The 22,693-nt window shown below is 38.5% G+C and overlaps 2 protein-coding genes across 3 annotated transcripts; one reads left to right on the top strand and one right to left on the bottom strand.

The window, feature by feature from the left end:
* Positions 1-986: 986 nt before the first annotated feature.
* pold4 (DNA polymerase delta 4, accessory subunit) lies at positions 987-6,308 on the bottom strand. Of its 2 annotated transcripts, none has more exons than XM_033623603.2 (5): positions 6,170-6,308; positions 3,161-3,279; positions 2,671-2,754; positions 2,178-2,289; positions 987-1,142 (listed from the first exon to the last, which is right to left on the bottom strand). In XM_033623603.2, the coding sequence occupies exons 2-5, from the start codon at positions 3,267-3,269 to the stop codon at positions 1,118-1,120; spliced, it is 330 nt and encodes a 109-aa protein (XP_033479494.1). In that variant the 5' UTR covers positions 3,270-3,279; positions 6,170-6,308; the 3' UTR covers positions 987-1,117. The 2 variants fall into 2 exon arrangements, with proteins under 2 accessions (XP_033479494.1, XP_033479493.1); XM_033623602.2 differs by having other exon boundaries at positions 2,671-2,757.
* Positions 6,309-11,590: 5,282 nt separating this feature from the next.
* On the top strand, positions 11,591-21,815 carry p2rx3b (purinergic receptor P2X, ligand-gated ion channel, 3b). The gene is made up of 12 exons (XM_033625002.2): positions 11,591-12,116; positions 14,320-14,455; positions 14,550-14,621; positions 16,073-16,142; positions 16,337-16,430; positions 16,783-16,860; positions 16,988-17,129; positions 17,860-17,996; positions 19,156-19,249; positions 20,071-20,136; positions 20,537-20,614; positions 21,336-21,815. Exons 1-12 carry the CDS (start codon positions 11,995-11,997, stop codon positions 21,459-21,461), a joined length of 1,215 nt encoding a protein of 404 aa, XP_033480893.1. The 5' UTR covers positions 11,591-11,994; the 3' UTR covers positions 21,462-21,815.
* The last annotated feature ends 878 nt before the right edge of the window (positions 21,816-22,693 follow it).

Below are 22,693 nucleotides of genomic sequence, written 5' to 3' on the forward strand. Positions count from 1 at the left end.
CATTCACAATGGATACACAGTATAAGAAAAAAGAACATTTTAAAAGTAGTTATGTACATGTTTTTTCAAATTTGATTGGATTTACATGTAGGAAAAAAGCTAACTACTACTTAATGAAATACACATTCTCTTCGCAGCAGTATGAACACGTTTTTTTTGTAATAATCCTCTCTTCTTAAATTATAACCCCCTTTGCTGTCTGAAAACATTTTTTGTATGTTACTTAAAATGAATTACTTTTTGCTTTACACATTTGCTCTGTTTTAAATTCTACATGATTCATGAACTTCAGAGGATATGACTCTAAAAAGAGTGTGTTAGAGTGGTCACAATATCCTACAGTGTTTACAATCCATATGGCTCTCTTTTGTAGTATGAATGACTGTCATGTTATTTTGTACATGGTCTCCCACACCTCCACACAGTAAATCAAATATGAATACACAAGTGAATAATACAGTGTGTAACGCATTATGATTCAGCATGTGGCTGTTTTTTCCCAACTCTTTGCCAACTTAGCTCACACATGAGGTTTCCAGGTTGTGGTCTAATATCACGACCACAAATTAATTTTCGTATACTCTTTTTTTTTTTTATTATCATGTATGTGTATTATCGCTATTTATGTGTTCCAATTCCAAGTTCACATCTATCACATTATCTGCTAATACAGACCTTTCACGAATGCTGAACTTTCTCCAATGTGCCCATGTTTTGGTATCATTGTGGAACTCATTCATTCACTCATTCTCAATCTTGTGGAGAGTAAAAACAGAGAGACTGTGCTAAGTTAGGTCAGTTATAAAAAGACCGAGGCAAATGTATGTCAGCATTCAGACCACACGGGAGATACCAGAGGGTAGCAAATTATGTGACTGTGTAACTCTTTGTCATTTATATCTCCTTCACCATTTTCATTCCACAGTGTTAACCGTGAGGTAACCCCCCCCCTCCCTTCATTATACATCAGAAGATGACAGAAGAAGTAAAATTAGCAAACTTCTTTTTTATTAAAAATGTAGTAGACTGTGCGGAAGCAGTGTGGTGCAACTGCAAGGAAAAAAACACACACACAACTGGATGCTCTGTCATTCTTCTGTGTCTTACGATGTCTTCCTCACAAAGGGTATTCACTCCACAGGCTGAAAGACAAAGAAAATGTTCTCATCATCATTACCTACAAATTAAGATGGACTTTATTAATGTATCTCCAAGAGATAGGGCTGAATATAGTTACACATTTTTCAGCACAACATGAACTTTGCCTGCAGATAATAATGAATCATAATAATTAACCATGAATCTCTAACCATATGAATTCAAGTAGGTATTTCGTGTTTTATGCTCAACACTATGGACACATTTTGGTGAGTACTGTAAAGCATAGATTTTTTAATACTCAGCGTTAAGTAAGCATTTTTTTCACACCATGATAAAGTCTCCATGTCATAGTGATGTTACTGAGAGTAAGTGATATAGTGAATGATTGGCAACCTGTATTTATGCATGTATCACCACCATGTATCTTAGCTTATGAATTAGGCCATTAATATTCTGTTACATTGAAAACAAGTGTGCTACATTAATTCGACTTCCAGGGTCACGACACATCATACTGTTCAGTAACATTTCTGATAAGCGCAATGATGTTATCATATTGTTGTTATGGTGCACAATATGGGACAAAACAGTGTTAGTAACATGCAGGTGCACTGAGGTGATTTATTAAACGGCAGGTAGATAAGAAATCCGGTTCCTATAATCACGCTGAATTATGGAAGCTGAGTTCCTCAAAATAATTACATCTAGGATGAAAGGAGACATTAGACGGCCATAACCTGATTTCTACCAGTAACATGCTTTTGTGTAGATGTTAAAGGCTAACCTTGGTATATGAAACTGCTGTCGCCAAAGCCACCTGATTACATTTGAATTAACAGTAATTTATCATTGCAAAACACACTTCATTCAAAGTTGGCTGAAACAAAATAAAACTGGAAAAAAGGTCTTGGTTCATCTTTCCACTGTTCCAACAATCAGCAACTCTAGTTTGGTTGGAAAAAAACCCCTTAATTCACCCAGTTGGATGTAAATATATGCTGGCTCTATACACGCTAAAATTACTATTTATTTAAATGGAGTCTGGTGGGTGAGATATGCGTGAGTGTGTGTGTTACCTCCGGCTGTACTCGGGGTCAGTGTGTGTTTGCAGCAGCAGGTCTCTGATCTCCTCAGGTGGGCTCAGACCATGAAGCTTTGCTCTCTCCCATCTCTGCAACCTGCTGATACCTGGAAACAGATAGATGATGTGATAAATGATTCAGTGTTCTGTGTGATTAAAAGCTGTTTCTGCACCACTATAACTTTACCTTTCCCAAAAAGAGCAGAGCCCAAAACAATGAAAAACACAGCAGCAATACAGCTTTGTCCCTCTAATGACAGTGCAGGACAGAGTGTAGTAAAAAATGGACTTACTGTCTGGTAGATCTACTAAGCCTAAACCACAGCAGTAAGACTGAACCAGACAGTAAAGCTGTAGGCGGTAAAACCAAAGCAAAGAGCTAAAACTGGCTAAAAAGCTTCATAGGACTGAGGAGAACTACAGAGTTTGTTATCACTCTCTATCGGTTCGTTAGTTACTAGTGTACATATGTATGTATGGTATGTTACCTGTGCAAGGCCCAAATCTCCAGTCCAGATCAAAATGTCTGAGTGTCTCCAGCTCCTCCTCTCGGATCGTTTTAGTTTCAGCCTCTGCTTGAGTAAGAAAATTCAGAGAGAACTAAATAAAACAACAAAAACTAAAGAAAACAAAACAATGACCGATCATTTTCAGTGAACTCTAAAGTAAGTAAACACTGCATAATGCATTTCCATATACTGTTACTGTGACACTGAATTTTACAGAGCAAATGTATGTATATATCAATAGAGAAAGACCTTTAAAAAGCTACCCAGAACTGACAGTAACACAAAAATATTTCAGCGTTTTTCACAGTCCGTAGATGCTGATTGATATTTGGATTTCGTTGACTGTTTTTCAAAGTGATACTGCAAATACAGAGTCAGTCTGTATCACTGAGGGGAGATTAGATACAACACAGAGCACAGCTACAGTAGCCAAACATGACCTCTATATAAACACCATGCTGCTCTTCACCTTTCTGTGGTGGCGGAGGAGAAGAAGGCGTCTTCGCTCGTTTCGTCCCCCTCCTTGCTCTCTTCACCACCTTGAATGAATCAGTTATCAGTCCACGCTTGGTTGTCATGGTGACTGATCTAGAACATACACACATGCATACACTTTACTGTATACTCCACATCACTGTTCAGGGATTTTTTTCAAACCAAACAATAGTAAGTCTATTCTGAGATGGAAATCTATGCACACCCCAAAGACAACACCTTAGAGTTGTGATCACATACCGTCCTTTTTCTTTGTTAATTAGGGCTGCAACCAACAATTATTTTCTTTGTTGATAAATCTATCAATTACTTTCATGATTAATTGAGCAGTTGTTTGGTCTATAAAACGTCTGAAAATGGTAAAATATGTTGATCAGTGTTTCCAAAAGCCCAGGAGGACGTCTTTAAATGTCTCATTTTATCCACAACCCAAAGATGACTCTCATTGAGGAGATAAGAAACCAGAACATACTTACATTTAAGATGCTGGAATCAGATAATTTTGACTTTTTTCCTTTAAAAAAAGACTCAAACCAAACAACTGATTATTGTTTATATAAGTTGGCGATTAATTTAATAGTTGACAACTGATTAATTATTACAGCTCTCCTGGTAACATTCTCAACATTCAGATATGTTAGATGCACAAAAATGAGGGGAATTTTAGAGATGGCAATGTAATTATTTAGTATTATTTTCTTTCACATTTTAAGTAGAACCCTATTTGCAGCTCCACTAAGAGTACCTCTGCTAAATTCTTGATTTAACCACATTTAAAATAAACTATAATGCAGAGTAAACCAACGTAAACCTAAAACCAAGACACACGACCACATCACACCAGTTTTGGCCCCTTTACATCGGCTCCCTGTTTGTTATAAGATTGACTTTAGAGTCTTATTGATTACTTTAAGGTTCTTCATGGCCTGGCTCCAGATTACATTTCAGACCTGTTATGAACCTCTGTGTAGTTTGAGATCCTCGAGCAGAGGTCTTCTGCTTGTTCCAGAGTCCAGACTGAAAACTAAAGGGGACAGAGCTTTTGCCATCAGGGCCCCAAGACCCTGGAACGACCTTCTCGAGGATATAAGGCTGTCTGAGTCACTGGCTTCCTTTAAGTCTCTCCTAATGACATACTTCTGTCGGAAAGCATGTCCTGACTATCCTGCTATCATATTGATCAATGTTATTTCCCATTTATTATCTTGAATTTAGTTTTGGCTTCCCATCTTTTTATGACGTTATTTGTTTTATTCTTCTTGTGTTTTAAATGTGTTTAGTTTTAATGTACAGTACTTTGTAACTGTGTTTTGAAAGGTGCTCACCTTCGTCTCATGTCTAGATTACTGTAATTCTCTTTTCACCTGTCTCAATAAAACTTCATTAGACCGCCTCCAACTAGTCCAGAACGCTGCCACCAGGCTTCTGTCCAGATCTCATAAGTTCACTCACATCACTCCAGTCCTGGCATCCTTGCACTGGCTCCCTGTTAATTTCAGGATCCAGTACAAGATTTGAACCACCACTTACAGAGCCCTCCATGGTCAAGTAACTGCATACTTGACAGATCTAGTGTCCTTTCACTGTCCTGTCAGGTCACTGCGGTCCACTTAAGGCCATCTGCTTACTGTCCCTCACACAAAATTAAGGACCAAAGATGACAGAGGCTTTAAGGCTGTTGCACCTAAATGGTGGAATGCACTACCTCATGAGCTGAGAGCGGCCTCTTCCGTGGACATTTTTAAAAGGCAGTTAAAAACACATCTGTTTAGGCATGCGTTCCAGTAATAGCCCATTGTATCATCTCTGTATTTCGCTGCACTTTATTTTTTATTGTTTTTGTGTTTTTGCATTGTTTCTGTTATTGTATTTTTTTTGTATTTTAACTTGTAAAGCACTTTGTGAGTCCTCTCTGTGAGAAGTGCTATATAAATAAATATACTTACTTACTATAAAAATGAAGATTGTTATTATCATTATTATTATTAGTATTATTATTATTAAATGCAGTTATATCACTTCTTAATGCATGGAGACTACCCTGAATTGTCCACATTTATTTAAATTAAAAAAACTAAACATTACATTAGGAAGCACATTTGTAGTTGCTGCCTTTTATGCTCACCTCCTGATGCTGGTCACACAGCACTGTCTTATTGGAATTTACATAGCAGTCTGTATTTGTCAGTTTTTAACTGTTTGTATAATTAAGCAATAATACAATGTTCTTGCAGTGTTTAGCTGCTGTTTGCTTTAAAACATTCACATTAGGCTGTTTTGTACAGCTGGACATGTCCGGGCAAAGGCTCCCATACTTCTCGTTTTTCAAAATAAAAGCAGCGCTCAATAATATGAAGTTACAATTTTATTTTATTTGACAGTTTTAATAAAAATTATACATGTGTGTATATGGTTAGAATAGCATGTCACCACAATTTAAATGACACATATCTTTTTGTCCCGACGCTGCACTCTCATAAGGTCACACCAAATTCGACTAAAAATTCTGGTTAATTATGTTGACATGCTTCCCAGCAAACACATGTATGCCGATAAAATAATTTATTAAATGTTTACGTACCTCTGCGATGCCATCTTATATTCGGCACAAATAAACAAAAGCTATTTCAATGACAAAATGAATTACTGCCTTATCAACCTTTAAATCTCCTCTACTGACTGCCACACCTTCTTTTTCAAAATCAGTAATCTGCAGTAATTTGATTGAAAGAGTTGTAACGAAGTCATTACAACTTTACAAGCATATATCAACAGCGTTGTTAGATTATATTTCAGACGACTTCACCAATTCAAAACAGATGGACGAGCCACAGTATGTCTGACGTTACTGACCCTATCGATGGTCAAAGCTGCAGGAAACAACATGTTCCACTAAAAGCTATATGATAACACAGGAGACGTGTTTCAGCGCGAGCATCTTAACTTTCAGCTAAAGGTTTCTGCGGCTGTCTACTTAACTTACCTCGTTATTCAACCAATACAAGCTCCAGCAGATGTATCGCCCAGTTCAAAATGTTTTCTCTTCATTCAGTCTGCAGAAAAACCAGTCGACCAAAACAATGACGACTGACGACGCTGTCTTCTTCTTCTGTCAGTGTCGCTACGGCAGACGACAGACTGCTGGGCCTCTTTGCTGCCCCCTGCCGTTACCTTCACATGTACTACAGGTCAGTGGTTGGCTACAGAACATTGTACTGTATTTTTGTCTCCCTCACTATTTAGAACATGTGCATCTGTCTCCCCGAATAAAAATATTTATTTTATCATATTATTTTATTTTTACACCATAAGTTGATGCAGGAAAGGCACAAACTAGAGAGCTGAAGTGAAACCCGAAAATGTTTCTGTTCCGCAATTAAGAAAATTCAAATTCACCAACATTCAAATCACACAAACATCTGTAATAACACAGATTACAGAAAAAGGGAAATACAGCTTTGAACACAAACATCCTGCTCAACAGTTTGTTGTCTTGTACACTTCATAAAGATGGCAATTAACATTAACTGTCAGTGTTTATTTGTTTTATGCTGTGTTTTAAGCTGTTAAATGAACATAATTTTCTGTAACTGAACTTTTAGGTCACACCACCAGCCTGACAGAAGAGACTCCTTGCCCTGCTGAAGAGGGGTGGCAGTAGCTCAGTCCCATAGACTGTCAAAATAATGAAATAATGGACGTAGCCACCGTGACGTCACCCATTGCTTTGGTGGTCTGAGCTTTATTTTGAACTGCAATTACATTGTACACAAACTCCCTGTAAAACTGTCCATTTTCCATAAGCAGGTCCTTTTAGCATGGTCTTTCATTTATAAGCACAATTTTTCACCTCACAGGTATCTAATTTGGAATAATAGAGATATTTTATATAAAAACAAGTCACTCTTTTGTGAGAATTGGGTACAGAATCAGATTCTGCTGGTGGGCCAGCTATCCAACGGAGAGGGGTGACTTTTCTCTTATAGAGAGTTTCTATCAACATATAATATTCTAGTTACGCCACAAGAATTTGCTATTGTATTTGACGCCATTCCATCAGGCTCAATAATGCTTTTTAGAAATACTGGCAGACCTCCACCCACTTCTGTCTCCCTCCCCGCTGCGGCTGAATCACCATTTGGAAAAATCTGTTTTTCTAAACTTCCTCGAAATAATAAGAATATTCGTGCCTTGTTTCAGAAAGAAATTGTATCTATTCCAAATGTCGTGTTTTACTGGAACCGATTTATAAACAACATTGACTGGAAAAAAGTTTGGAGGATTCCTCACCGATACCTGATAGTAAACAAGGTGAAAGAAGTGTCGTTCAGAATAATTCACAGATATTATTACCCTGCTAATCATTAAATGGTTAAATTTAAAAGAGACATCAATACAAACTGTTCTTTTTGTGAAGACCACCCAGAAACTGTTTTGCACCTCTTTTGGTATTGCTTACACACCAGAACATTTTGGCAAAACTTCAGCAGATTTGTCATTGACCATATTTATAAAAACTTTGCCTTATTGTGGGAGAATGTGGTATTTTGCTTTTATAGAAGCCATTTTGGCCGTCGCCATCTTGGATTTCTGTCAGACGTGCAAATAATTGCAAATTTGTGGGTGAGGGGGCGGGGCTGTGGAGGAGTGAAGAGGACACTACGCATGCGCACCTACACTGGCAAACTGACTGCTGTACCTGGCTTGCCTTGCTAATCGCTAATAATTCGAGGTAAACTTTAGAGGTAAGTATTAAAGGCACAGTATTAACGTTAGCTAATTGCATACATGTCTACGTTACATGTAAGAGGAGTAACGTTATTGTAACATTAGTGTGGTGTTAACTGGAGTCAACGTTACCGTGTGTAAATTAATGTTAAAGTGTGTGGTTAGCATAACTGCAATAATACAGTGGTTAACACTTTAAGCGGGATTTATAGTTGTGCGCAGACCCTACGCACGTCGCCTACGCCCTTGTGAGCATTTTTACTTGTGCGGTGGCGTGTCTGTGTCACTCTGCAGTTACACCTCCAAAACACTAGCACTAACACTAAATAGCAACAATTTCAAACACAAGGACACAAATTGGCTTCACTATAACTCGCAGCATTCACAGACAAACACTTGTGGTAATACGGACACATTTTCCCCACAGACACAACATGCTAATGCTATTAGCACAAGTCTCTGGCATTTTACATTGTATAAATTAGCCTAGTGATTTCCTCTTCGCATATGAAACCTGGATAAATCCCTGGAGGATAAATCACACACAAGGCTAAAAGTGCTTTTTTAGTGGAGGCATACTGTCGTTCAGTTCGATGTGCCTTTGTGCACTGAACCCCCAACTGCGTAGGGTGCCTGCATGTATAGGTCCTGTTTGTGTATGTGTGTGTATCTTGGGCCTGTGGTGGCGCAGAGTGGTACAGGTATTTTTAATAGTTTATTATAGTTTATGTAGAATTTTATTTTTTATAGATACTACTGACTGTTTAACAAAAACAAAACAAAACAAAAAACCCCACACAGATGAATTTGCCTTTTTCAAGGGTATATAGTAATTGGCACTGTTTTTAATTTAGCAAGAGTTCTTCTTTGAACATAGGCATATTTCCAAGGTGTCAGTAGCCATGTTTCCATCAGATGTTTAGATGCGCATCTAGAGGTATCGCATCGGAAAATTATGATGGAAACGCCAAAATTCAAATTAAATTCCCCTGATTCGCACAAACTAAAATACGCTCGTTTTAGCCAGGTTTTGGTTGATTTGAAAAAATGTTGATTCTAGAAGAAAAAAAACGGGGGATGGAAACAGTTATGTTCGAATTAAGTCTGACGTAGCGCACCTCTCTCCGTGGTGATATCCACACTCCGGGTCGGGAAGGCGGTAATGCATTTACAAGCTGGTTGCCAACCGCCAGAAAATGTAGAAGAAGAAGAATGCGAGACTTGTTTTGTTTCTGGTTCTGCGGAAAACTCGCATGGGTTCGTAGTTTTCACCAAAGTCCGTACATTTAATGGAAACACACAGGATTCGTATTTCTTTTAATGCACATTTCCCAATGATTCAAATCACTTTTGGATGGAAACATAGCTAGTCGCTCTTATGGGCCCATTCTTCACCCAACACATTGTTGGAGGGCCCACTTCACGGGCCCCACTGCGACCACACTGCCTGCACTGTCTATATTTACGCCCCAGATTTCAGTAATTCTTCTTGATGAAGACCGCAGACACAGCAGTGTTCACCAGCTTTTAACAGTATCCAAAGACCAGAGCAGCACTGTCTGTTGTCACTGCTCTTGTTTTATAACAATGGCAATCTAATTTAACCAGAACAATAAAAGCAGCTGTGTATAATTGTAATAATTATTATTTACTTGCTCCATGAGGCTCCATGGAGAGAGCTGGACTCAGCAGTGATGGCTGAACACTTTATTCTTTATTTGATTTCCCATTAGCTTCCACAGAGTGGAAGGGTCCAGATCAAATTGTACTGCTGTGATCTTTGTGGCCAATCCTTCAATCATGTGGACGGATGTCTTTACAGTGAAAATAATGGTGATGATGATCATGGGTGACAGGAAGGCAGAGGGCAAAGTAACCTCTCTCTCACTCTAACTGGTCATAAATACCAAAATCAATACAAATCTTTTTGACCAGTTCTGCAGCCGTCTTCATGGGTATTTCCCTCTTTATGTCTCCCTCATCCCTCCATCCAGATGGATCACTTACTGTATAATCTAATCTAAGGTGTATGTGAGTGTGTGTGTACACGCTTGAATGTTAACCACTGTAGAGAAATGCACTTTATCTTTGTCTTTACATTGAAATCAAGGCAATGCTTAAGAGATTTATAGTTTGGGAAATAACATTTACATGTCACTGTATGATTCATTCTTTTTAATGTTGCAGTATGATGCATGTTCCCCTCTTCTTTCCACTGTCTGGTTTCCCATGAGGTCTCACTGAATTCAAAAGTCTATTTTCACATGGGTTTCATGACTGTCCAGTTTCAAGTGCACGCACACACTTACTGTATTTACATCCCAAAAATTTTCATATAGTTAAGAGCAAAAATCATTACGGTGGATGGCATATTTTGAGAAGTAGAGAATGTGTGTTTATAAATTGTATTATTGGTACATTTTATTATTTACTGTCTTCCTGACAGATGTATTCTTGTTTATATTTAGACCATTGTAGAGTGCTAGAAATTAAAACTTAAACAGGGGACATCAACCATATTAAAATAAGGAAATATTTCGATGTGGTCATGTATGAAAAGATCTTTAGCGCAGTATTCTCCATTTTCTTGGCCTTATGTCGTCAGCCTGACTGGCAGCCCTGGGTCAACACTGTTCTGCTCAGCTTCATTTTATATGTTGTTAAACCTGCTCTCCATCTCTTTGCTCTCTTTTTCTCATCTGTTACTCCCCCCTTTGTGCCCCTTCTCTATTCCTTTCTCCCACCCTCCTCCATTGGTTCTCATCCAATGGCAGTGCATTATCAACTCCACGAATGTGACTACTGTTTAATGGAGGTACTCTGAGAGTCTAGGTGGCATTAAACTGAAGACAGCTGTGATTGAGTTAGACTGAAACGTTATATCCTGGATGTGGTTTGTGGTGTACTGATAAATGGGCCTGATAGTAGACTTTTATACACTCACTGTGGTTCACATTGAACATGATGGATATAATGCACTTTGAACCATGAAATATTTATCATACAATTGATGTGCTACACTAAACTGGATGTGTAAGACACTTGTCTGAAGCCCTGACATGGCACCAAAGGGCAGTGGTCGATTTATTAATCTGTATTTCACTCGAGTCACGATGCTGATTTGTATACGTGGATTTGAATAGCTGAGTAGCCTCTTGTGGGATCATAAATTAACGCATGCAATTGGTCTGTGAGTTTCCTGGGCTGCTAAACCAGTGCTACATGCTGTGCCGCTTAAAATTGAAAAGCTCCAACGAAATGTAATAATTCTCAATATTTTATCGGTTATAGGTCAATTCAGAAAACATGGCATCTGGATCCAGACCGGGGATGGAGAGGACAGCAAGTTAGCAAGGAGGATGTGTTTTGGTCATTGTGCTAACCAGGAGAATGTCGTCCCCCTTGTCCTTCCTCAGATTGCTTACTGCTAAGGTGATATTGACATTTGGACTTAAAGTTGTTATTGATTTCTTTTTAATGTAGAATAAATATTTTTAAAAAATCCACAGAGCTTTTAGCAAGGTGCTTTCCTAAAACAAAGTCATTATGATTCCACTGTACACTGAGCAGAAGGAGGGAGGGGGCCTGTGAGGAGCCGAGGAGAAAATCAAGGAGGGAACCTGAAAGTCGGATAAACAAGAGAGAGGAAAGACGAAAGAGGCTGTGCTGTGGGTTAAGAGAGAGGGAGAGCTATTTACTTGTTAGTCAGCATCATACATGAAGTTACAGGAAGACATCATTAACTGAAGACTGGTGCAGCTGAGCTACAGGGATTTATTTGCCCTTTCCGTGAAGAAGAAGAGAAACAGCTCTTGGATATCTGGATACTGCTCTCGGTGTTGGACCTGATTTTTTTTTCTCAACACAAAATAATAATGAAGATGTCAGCTTCAACTGGGGGCCAACATCTGTAGTTTCTGTAGGATCACACACTAACATCTGCTTCATCTGGAGTTCAGTTTCAGCCTTTATTTCCATAATCCATACATTGTGGAATTTTCTTTATAATTCTGTAAATATTGTAAAGCTTCATACCCAAACACACGCTTTTTTCTATTTACTGACACACATACTGCCAGAATGTGGTCTTGTATTAAAGACTTCTTCACCTATGAAACCACCAAGTCAGTGGTAGTGAAGAGCTGGACCATCGGCATCATCAACCGCGTCGTCCAACTCCTCATCATCACTTACTTCATTGGGTAAGTGTTTACCTTCAGTCTGGTGTATTTTTTGGATTATTCAATTTTTACATTGGTCTGGTTGAGTGAATTAGCAGCAGCTGCCAGTTACAGAAAATATATATTTATTATACATTAATATTTAATGTAATCGATTAGGCATTTATTATCATATCACATCTACCCTGATTAATTAATAAACTATTGCTTGTGGTGGTGATGGCATACCTGGTCGGTTTAGAATTAAAATGCAATATTACACACGGCATTGCCATATTATATTATCATGTTTATTATTGTATTCTCGTGCTGTAAGTATTATAGGTGCTATTACCTCAGTTGTAGTTTTATACAAATATTATGTTTGTATACATATGTAATATCTAAACATATATTAATTCAAAATGTTAATGTTCAGATATTAAACATATTTATTTACCACTAACAATATAATACAAGTGTCCTGTACCTGACATTAAAAGAGGGAAATTAGGTCCATTTCAGAGGCTAGAAGTGCTATATTATAAATGAATGAATGAATGCATAAATAATACACAAATAAATGAATACATAAATTAATAAATAAATAAATAAAAATATACAATCTTATTTCATTCATTCACTATCAATAAAAAAACATCTCAGCCAGTTAAGTTTTGCTATATTTGTTTTGTGTAGTTTAATTGTAACTGTAGGCTGAGTTTTAGGTTTGATTGCATTGCAGTGTATCAAATTAAAATTCACTGAACTAAGTTAAATTTGAGGTTCATAATTTTCCTCTGTTCTTAATGTAAACTTAGTTACATTTAATCTTATTTTTCCTAATTAAAATCCATTAGCTGTAGTTGTAGTGATTTATCACCCTTAATCTGCTCTTAACGGTTTTAGTTAATGGGTTACTATGTTGATCAGCAGTTATACTGGACAGTTACAGGGAGAGTCTCTTTATCAACAATATCTCACTTGAACATTTGAGCTTAAAGTGTTGCATGTGAAGAGCAAAGATCCTTGCTATTCATATCCCTCTCAACCACACCCGACTGACCACATCCTCTGGTAGTTCATGATTTCATGAGCTCTTGGTATCAAGGTATCAGACTGAGTTATATGACTGTAACTGAACCTCCCATCCAACACACGAGCGTAAACATCAGCATGCTATTAAAAATATTTAAAACCACCAAAGCTGTCAAACTAACAAGCTATAGGTGATGCTCACTTTGACCCTTTTTCAAGTCACTACTCATTCAGTCTACAGCAGCTGAAAAACAGTGAGCAGTCACACAGCAGCTTAAACTCATGGCCCAACCTATAGCTAATTCCTAGTAAATTATAGAATAAAGCATTAACAGGCTCCACTGCATCTTAAAATGAAGTCTGAGAGAATCAACACACAAGATTTACTACTGTATTGCACTGTTTGTAAGTATCTGCAAACGATGGATATGTTACATTACCACATTTCATATCAACTTTTTTAAAGTGATGTATATCCTCCTGAGACCCTGCGTCCTCATATGAGGACATCACATTCTGAGTTTGTTGCAGCTTATACATCATTCTAACTACTTAGACCTGTTGTCCTCATTCGTGGACAGTTTTTTGTGCCACTTAGAGGGTAGCAAAAGCACAACAAACTGACTGATCTATGTGAAAACGAGATGGTAGCCATCTCTGCCAAGTCAGTCTGCAGCTGATCCCGACATAAAAGTGGATATGGCACAAAACCTGATCACATGTTATGGCTGAAACTTGTTTTTTTATGATTAATGTTTGTAGTTTGATATGGCAACAAGTCTGACCGCTTTTAGCATCAGTAACAAACTTTTATAATCGTCATATTTGAGGACGCTGGGACCAATTAGGTGTAACAGACTGTTCCTACAGACACAAGGACACTCCTAACTTGGAGTATGGATCAAAGGAAATTCATGCTGAGTTTCTAAATGAACAAAATACACGACAAGTGGTTGTTTTTTACTGGGGCATGGCTGCTTTTCCTGCGGGGATTGTGCCACCCAAACCAGGAATTTTTAGCCAAAGCATGATCTTTTTCTAACCATAACCAAACGCTTTTTGTGCCTAGACATAACCCCATGCTAACCACGGTGTTATTTAAAAGTAAAGGTTCAATGTATCGGCTACATAATAATGTGGAACAACATATTTGAAGTTTTAAGAAACACACAATGCCAACATTTTCTCTGGCTTCTGTGTACTTCAGGTGGGTGTTTGTCAATGAAAAGGCCTACCAGGTGAGAGACACAGCTATTGAATCCTCAGTGATGACCAAGGTCAAAGGTTTTGGAATCTACAATAACAAGGTCATGGATGTTGCCGACTACGTCACTCCCACACAGGTTTGGACAGACTGATGGATGAACAGATGGCTGGATAAATATTCATTTAACAGTGGGCTACAGTGATGATGTCCTATAAATGTGTTTTCCACAGGGAGCTTCAGTCTTCTGCATCATCACCAAAATGATCACAACAGAGAACCAAGTCCAAGGATACTGTCCTGAGGTCAGCAACTGTCACTACCGTTACTGTAATACCACTACTGTTACTAGTGCCTTACGATTATTAATACTTCTACCATTACAACTAGTGCACATCAGAATTGATTGGCAATCTGACAAAAGAATAAGGACGCTAGGCTCATTTAAGTTTTGTTTTAAACTGTATATTTTGATAACATATAAAAGCCCAACTAGGGACAAGAAATGACAATTAGCAATAGCTATAAACTCTCTGTGCAACACATCAGTCCCATAGTCTGTACTGGAACTATGTTGCATTGCATTGTCCCCATAAAATGAAACTAAATTAAATTAAATTTAATTAAATAAAACAAACAATCTTATCCGTGACACTGTACACATTTATGCCACTTCTAAATTTTGCATTGCATTCTCTCTAACTACCCTTTTACAGTCACTGTTGCTAATAGTGCTAATAGTCTGCTATCACTGTTAACACATGTTACACAGAGCAGACAGTTTTCCTGCTGACATGCACTGTTTGTGAAATATAGATATAATTATGAGGATGATATATTTTTGATAACCAAAACACAGCCACAAATCTTTGATTTGTGTCATTCAGAACTGGACTTTTAACGATCTTAGCGTTGTCTGGAGGCTACAGAACAACAAAATAGGAAATGACAATACACTTTATTAAAATAGACAAAAAAATTAACTGCGTAGCGTACTTACTTATGGCAGCACCACAATACTACAGATAAATGACCAAAGCAACGAAATATGTAAGTTTATAAAATCTGCTACGCAAAACGCTAAACTTTTGAAACACTTATGGTGTGGTATGGCGGTGTGCAGCAGATGGAACAAAAGCATTGTAGCTGTGCCTGGTGGAATTGTCTGTCCCAGCCTACAGTCAAGATGGCAGTGACGATAACAGTTCATCTCGTATTGTGCCTAACTTTAGTATCGGTAATGGAATTAATCTGCAGAAGCTTCGGTTCAAAATGAGACCAAACTCTTCGATGGATGCCAGTTTTTGAGCCACAGTGAATAGAAGGCCAAAATGTGGCCTGCAACAGACAGTAAAGCTTGTTGTTTGTAGTCACGCCAGTTTTTGAAAAACTGAAAGAAGAATCAGTGACAGTATCAAACAGTCAATAAAACAGGGTTTTCAGTGATTGTGAATCAAAGCGACCACGGAAGGTCTTTGAGCATACAGCTGCGGTAGCTGTAGAACCGTCAGATACACACACTCACACAGACTCACTCACGCATGCACACACACAACCAAATGCATGATCCCCTCCAAACAGATATGCTAAAATCTCTGTAGATATGAGGGTAACTGCAGAGTTGGACGATAACTCTTTCTGGGTTCGTCATTACTAGAGATTCCTTACACATTAAACATAGTCATTTGATTCATTATTAATATGAAAATAATTCAGCTGAAGAGTGAGTGTGTGTGTGTTTAATTGTGTTACCCAGAGTGAGAAGAAGTATATTTGTACCAAGCAAAGTGACTGCACAAGGCTTCTCAACAAGCCAGGAAGTTATGGTGAGATCTTCTCTCTGTGTCTTTATCTTCTCTCATCATATCAGTGTTTGATCGATATAATTTTATACTCATTGCTATTATTACAATTATGTATATGTATTGCATTGCTACGTTACAACTGCTATGTATTTCTGAGCCTCGCATTTGTTTTTGGTTTTGCAATTTGAATAAAAGCTTTTTCTTTTCCTGCTCAGGAATCCTGACAGGGAACTGTGTTCCTTTCAACGCCACCATCAAAATGTGTGAGATAAAAGGATGGTGTCCTGCCGAGATCGACACCATCAAGACGTAAGGCAATACTCTGATGGAGAGCTTTTTACAAGGCTGCGCTATCACTGATCTTTACTGTAACAAACAATGAGAGAGGGTATCCTGATACCAAAGTTATGTTGGGGCAGTACACTCTTTAAAGGTCTCCATCTAGTTATATTTATCCATGCAGATAGTTTGGATTTTATTTTTGTCCAGCTTTTGAGATATAAACGGCTTCTGCCTCCACCTCAGTACAGTACAGGTGAACAGAATCATCTCTGTTGGTCGAAACTGAGCCACAGGCGAGAGAAGAATAACACGTTTAAACCCAATGCTGTTTGTATGTCTTTTCTTTTTTTCTATGTTCGTCTCTACACATCTTTTTCAGTACGCCAATGATGGAAGTGGAGAATTTCACCATTTTCATTAAGAACAGCATCCGCTTTCCAACCTTCAACTATACCAAGTATGACAGTTGTGATTTTAAATATGATGATGATGCTACTGCTGCTGCTGCTGCTGCTGCTGCTGCTGCTGCTGATGATGATGATGATGATGATGATGATTATGATGATATTTCTGTATGTGTGCAGGGGGAACTTCCTTCCCACCATCACTGATGATTACATCAAAAAATGTAACTTTGACAAGGTCAACAACACCTACTGCCCCATCTTCAGAGTCGGAGACGTGGTCCGCTACGCACAGCAGAACTTCACTAAACTGGCAGACAAGGTAGAGTCAAGAGACGTTGTAAAAGTCCCAGTGAAACGCAAATTAGAGCGTCTTAAGCTTCTGCACTGTGAAGTTTTTCCCCAGTTAATATTCAAGGCTGCAGTTAAATGAGGTCAATCAAATCCTTGGCATTTGATTGGACCAGCAAAAAGTATAAGGGCCAAGCTACAACAGAGTCCACTGCTGAGCAGACTGTTGGCTCTCCACACTCCTCCCTCGCCGTTAGATCAGGAGGAGGACAAAGGAGAGATGAATTAATTAGACCTCTGCCACATTGTTGAATTGTTGCTGCCCGATTTTTATGATTTGCTGTACTTAAATTAAAAGACATTTCCATCATAAATTGCTGCATAAAAAAATATCATAATGTAGGAAATGCAGTGTCATGCTTAATATTTCCTGGGGATAACCCCCCCAGACACTCTGGCTTAATGTATGTCACCACAGTGTTGAAATGAAATCCACGCCATTCATCAGTTGTCATGCCAAAATTATATTCAAAAGTCGCTGAACAGTTGTAATGGTTGCCCTTTCCTTAAGTCTTTTTTGTGACCTCAGTCTTGCATGAGGCAAGATATGAATCCTGGAATCAGGATGAATCAGGCAGTGCAACACTTCTCTTGTGTTTGCCCGCACACATTAGTTGTATATAAATGTAATTTATAGGATACAGGGTTCAGCGCAAACACACTTATCCATGTGCCTCTCTTATTTTTAAAAATTCTGTCAGGGAGGAGTGATTGGAATAAAGATCGGCTGGGTATGTGATCTGGACAAGCCCGATGACCAGTGTAACCCCTCGTACTCATTCACCCGCCTGGATGCCATGTCACAGAAGAACGCTGTCTCGCCAGGCTACAATTTCAGGTAAGACATGGTTCAACTGCTATGATCCATACAGAGAATTAAACAACTACTGAGCAGATTGCCATAAAAATCAGTGGCTTAAGGTAGGTGTGACAGGCCACTATTATTACCGAACAATCATCACTGCATAGCTGTACATGACAAAAAATACCAAAGAAAATAAGAAATTATTAATTTAATTTAACAATTTTATTAGTTTATCAGAGTTTATTCAGAATAAGATTATTATTTTGTTATATTTGCTACTGACTATTTTACAGAAAAAAAGAAAAAGGGCATATATAGCGATTGGCACTGTTTTTAATCTAATGAGAGTTCTTTTTTTAACACAGGCATAATTTTAATTCTGCAATTACTTATAAGGGCCCATCCTCCACCCAACACATAGTTAGAGAGCCCACCCTCTATGGGCCCTCCCACCTCACAGGCCCCAGTGCAACTGCATTGCCTGCACTGTCTATATTTATGCCCCTGACTTTGTAAACAAGATATCAACAACACATGACCATATCTGCATGATATTTGCTTTGGATATTCATGGCTCCTGTGGCTATCTCAGCCACCTATTTGTCAATGAAAAGAGTTCCAGGTTGTTAAACAGATTGCTTAAATAAAGGGCTCTGAATAAAAACAAGCGTTTCAGCATTGATAACTTCTTCAATAACACATCAGTCAGACTGCATCATATCCAGTATGTCTGAGATTGATCATTTTGGCTTGTCCAGATCTGAATGTTAAAGGGTAACTTCAGTATTTTTCAACCTGGACTCTATCTTCCCATGTTTATGTGTCTAAGGGACTAATGGGGACAACAATTTTTGAATTTGGTGCCGTACTGAACAAGACTGCTGCAGCCTGGAGCCATGAAACAGGCTGCAATGTAACCTAAAGACTCTGGGAAATTGTGCATTGTCAATGTACAATGCTTGTTTTTGCTACTAATGGACTCAGATTTGTCTGTCAACATTATGGAAAGGATCCCTACAGAGATAGAGCTTTTGTCAAAGACGTAGATCCTTTTTGTTTAACCAGATACAGCCACAAAGTCACTGTTCTTTCTTTCTATTCTGCCAAGAAAGTGTCTCAGTTGCAGACTAATCTATAAGCTTAATAGTGTTTTCTTTGATATAACAATGGTGTGATTTTTCCGTCTGTACAGGTTTGCCAAATACTTTAAGATGGAGAATGGCACAGACTACCGCACTCTTGTCAAAGCCTATGCCATCAGGTTTGATGTTCTGGTCAATGGAAATGTGAGTATGTATCTCATGCTGTGAGGCCGAGTCCCCGTTGAAGTGTTGCTCAACCGCTCGTTAACAGAGCCACATCGTCACGGGTTTGTGTGTGCCTGCTATTTGCCACAAAGCACCTCAAGTGAACACCGCAATACACAGAAAGCTGGTACAGTGTCAGCTAACCAACCTAGCTACAGAACAGTAGCACAGCTAGACACAAAAACATATAGTTTGTTGATGCTTCACTTTGTCAGTGGAACACTGAAAAAAGCTGAGACCAGCTCAACTTTGGTTAGTGGCACATCATGCCTGACAGCAGCAACAAGTGTCGGATGTTGGTTTGTAGCTTTATGTCACCGGCTTCTAATAAAAATGACTTGCAGCCTGTTGCTGTGTCGCTAGTAGTGTGAACAAAGCATTAGTGTGTGTCAGGGTTTGTGTACTTACAAAACACAATCTGTTATGAATAATGACAGACATTTGTTTGTAGTCGTTTTGACAGCTCAACATGGAAGCTCTCGTTCCTCTTTACAAAGTACTAAAATATATTTTATGGCACCAGTTGCATACGTTTTTATGCACAACACTTCTCCATCTTTTGAAGCACCCTATTACAAATACCTTGTTTAGGCATTACTAGAGCAGAATAGCAGAATAATTTATACAGTACATCTAAATACAGTCTTGATAACTGTTGCCTGTGTGTTTGGGGCATGAAAGGGTTATTGTCTTTAACATCATTTCAGGTCAGATAAAGTAGCTATGATCAATGAAACTGATTCATATAAAGCCTGGGGTCTTTGAATTGAAACTCCCTTGTTATTATTCTCCCTTTGCAGGCAGGGAAGTTCAACATGATCCCTACACTTATCAACATGGTGGCAGCCTTCACATCAGTGGGAGTGGTGAGTTTTACTGGTATACTCGACACAACCAGTGTAAAGCTCATTATAAACCAGTTTGTTTTTTTTATTTAGTAGTTTTGAGTTTTTTTCTCAGAACTGTTAAATGGAGTCAATTATTTCCCTGTAATCTCTGATTTTAAGCATTATATCAGGTACAGTTTTACCTCTGCCGCACTTAAATACATCACAAAAAATGTCCGCCCATCTCGCTGAAACTTGAAGTGTATTGGGTTTTACTTAGTTTTGAAGGAAATTTGAGGCTGTTGGGCTGAATCTTACAAGTGTCATCTCTACTCTTGCTTTGTTGATTGCTGTATAAATAAATGTTCTTCTTCTTATTATTATCATCATTATTATTATTATTATTATTGTTGTTGTTGTTGTCGTTATTATCATGTAGGGTACAGTGTTGTGTGACATCATACTGCTGAACTTCCTGAAAGGAGCGGAGCAGTACAAGGCCAAGAAATTTGAAGAGGTAAAATACCCAGCTCTTCAGATAATCAAACACAATGGATTGTGCACCTCATCAGATTATTTGAATTTATTAATCACAGATTGTGGCTTGCTAACCCGTAGAGCTGCATTAATTGATTTAAAGCCATGTGGTGGCTGTGGAACAAGCTGTAAACACAACACTGGCAATTCATCACCATTTAACTAGGAGTAATGGCATCCTGAGCAGAGAAAAAGGTCAAGACACCTCTGTGTGTTGTAATCAGAGCTTCTCTGTTCCTCCACACATGCATGTAAGCACACATGGAGTCCCTGTGTGTGTATCCCATGAATCACCACTGCTCTGCACTGCATCACTGCTCTGCACTGCACTTATAACGTTGATAACGTCGTCCCAACTCATGGTGGCGAAACAGCATTGTCATGGAAGCATAATGCCCACCCTCAGGTTGAATAAGCAACAACTCTCAAGCTGTTTTAAATCGCCATGACCACCTGTCTTACTTTCAGTAACAGTTCCACCTCTTTATCGACCCAAGCAAAGACATCTCTGGATTTTTTTTTGCCAATATGTTATGTAATTAAGCAACCAACCATGGAGTAGACAATCTGTTTCCTAAGTAGTATGCGTACAGTTTAGAAATGACAATCACCAAAACTGAAGGATATGACAGATGCCAATATGTGTGTGGTAGTATATTAAAAAGAAACATGTCTCCCTCTGTCTCTTTCAAATACTGTAGGTGTCAGACAACCCGCTGGATTCCCCAAGCAGTGGGTTGTACCGCTCCCAGCTGTCACTACGACATAACGAAACCATCATGAGGTCCAGTGACTCGGGGGCATTTTCTATTGAACATTACAGCTAAATGGACAGGAGCATCAGCCAATGGTTTGGGAGGAGTGGACTGAGGACGACAGATGTGGGTTGGATTTCTCTAAAAATGTTAAAAGTTTTATCGATTTCAAAAATGCAGGTCTTTCACTCTTTTTTTTAATACCTCAACATTATCAATTTGTTTATGTCAATGTCAAAAAAAATCTGAAGATCCTTGAATCGCTGCTATGTAATCCTTAAATTCACAGAACAGCTGCGGTCAATGACAAACAGTTATATCTAAAATAAAAGTATCTTTGCATGGCGACACTTTTGGCATGTGACGTTGGCTCAGGATTTACCAGGCAAGAAGAAAACATTGGAATTAAACCTGAAAAAGATTTCAGCTGAGTCTGAGCTCTCTGTACTTGTTTTGTACCTTGCCTTGAAACTACTATAATGCACTACAACTGATGACGGCCTTTGTGAATTGAATCACTTGCTTGGCCTTCTTTAATAGCTCTATTGTGGTTTCTATTCTAACAGTTTTACTCTGTGTAATGGAGCTGAATCGTGGTTTGGTTTGATAAAAGTAGCCATTTTGTCTCTGATGATAACAAGCTGGATAAAGCCACAGCAGTCATGGCGAGCATGCTATTTCTTATGTATGTTTGTGTGTCCTTTTGTGTTGGATATATGTGCATGGCTCTTCACATTCAAGCAAATTTTTACCCTTAAAAGTCCAGTGTGTTAGGGGGATATATTGGCAGAAAGAAATACAATATAATAAGTATATTTTCTTTAGTGTATAATCACCTGAAAATAAGAATTGTCGTGTTTTCGTTACCTTTGAATGAGCTGTTTATATCTACATATGGAGCGGGTCCTCATCTAGGGAGATTGCCACGTCCACTGCAGTGTTTCTACTGTTGTAGACAGGGTCATTTGCATTTTGGCCACTAGGTGGCCCCCCCATTCCTCCATCTCATCACCACCATGATGAGATGGAGGAATGGGGGGGTGGATGGCACACAGGAAAACATCAAAAAGAGATTATACCCGGATGCTGAGGAGAGAAAGAAGCTAATCCAATAAAGACAGAAACACCATGTGATGTCTTCTCATGTTTCTAATGGAGCCTCCTTCAAAGTCAAGCCCAGTAGTGTGTATCCTCAGGTGTGTGTTGAGTTTCACATATGAAAGAAAGGTATAATGTACTGCAAGATAAAGACACGTGGCATTAAGCAAAGTTATGATGGAATAACATCTGCTGTGAAGGGAGTG

Source organism: Epinephelus lanceolatus, chromosome 3, assembly GCF_041903045.1.
Source record: "Epinephelus lanceolatus isolate andai-2023 chromosome 3, ASM4190304v1, whole genome shotgun sequence".
Classification (NCBI taxonomy): domain Eukaryota; kingdom Metazoa; phylum Chordata; class Actinopteri; order Perciformes; family Serranidae; genus Epinephelus; species Epinephelus lanceolatus.

What these genes read in the sequence shown, in the direction of transcription:
- pold4 (XM_033623602.2), bottom strand. Translation starts at nt 3,269, where the DNA reads ATGACAACCAAGCGTGGACTGATAACTGATTCATTCAAGGTGGTGAAG. An exon ending in TCCTCCGCCACCACAGAAAG is followed by an intron (nt 2,758 to 3,160) that starts GTGAAGAGCAGC and finishes TTCTTACTCAAG; the next exon opens with CAGAGGCTGAAACTAAAACG. An exon ending in GACCCCGAGTACAGCCGGAG is followed by an intron (nt 1,143 to 2,177) that starts GTAACACACACA and finishes TTTGTCTTTCAG; the next exon opens with CCTGTGGAGTGAATACCCTT.
- p2rx3b (XM_033625002.2), top strand. Translation starts at nt 11,995, where the DNA reads ATGTGGTCTTGTATTAAAGACTTCTTCACCTATGAAACCACCAAGTCA. An exon ending in ACTACGTCACTCCCACACAG is followed by an intron (nt 14,456 to 14,549) that starts GTTTGGACAGAC and finishes TGTTTTCCACAG; the next exon opens with GGAGCTTCAGTCTTCTGCAT. An exon ending in CAACAAGCCAGGAAGTTATG is followed by an intron (nt 16,143 to 16,336) that starts GTGAGATCTTCT and finishes TTTCCTGCTCAG; the next exon opens with GAATCCTGACAGGGAACTGT.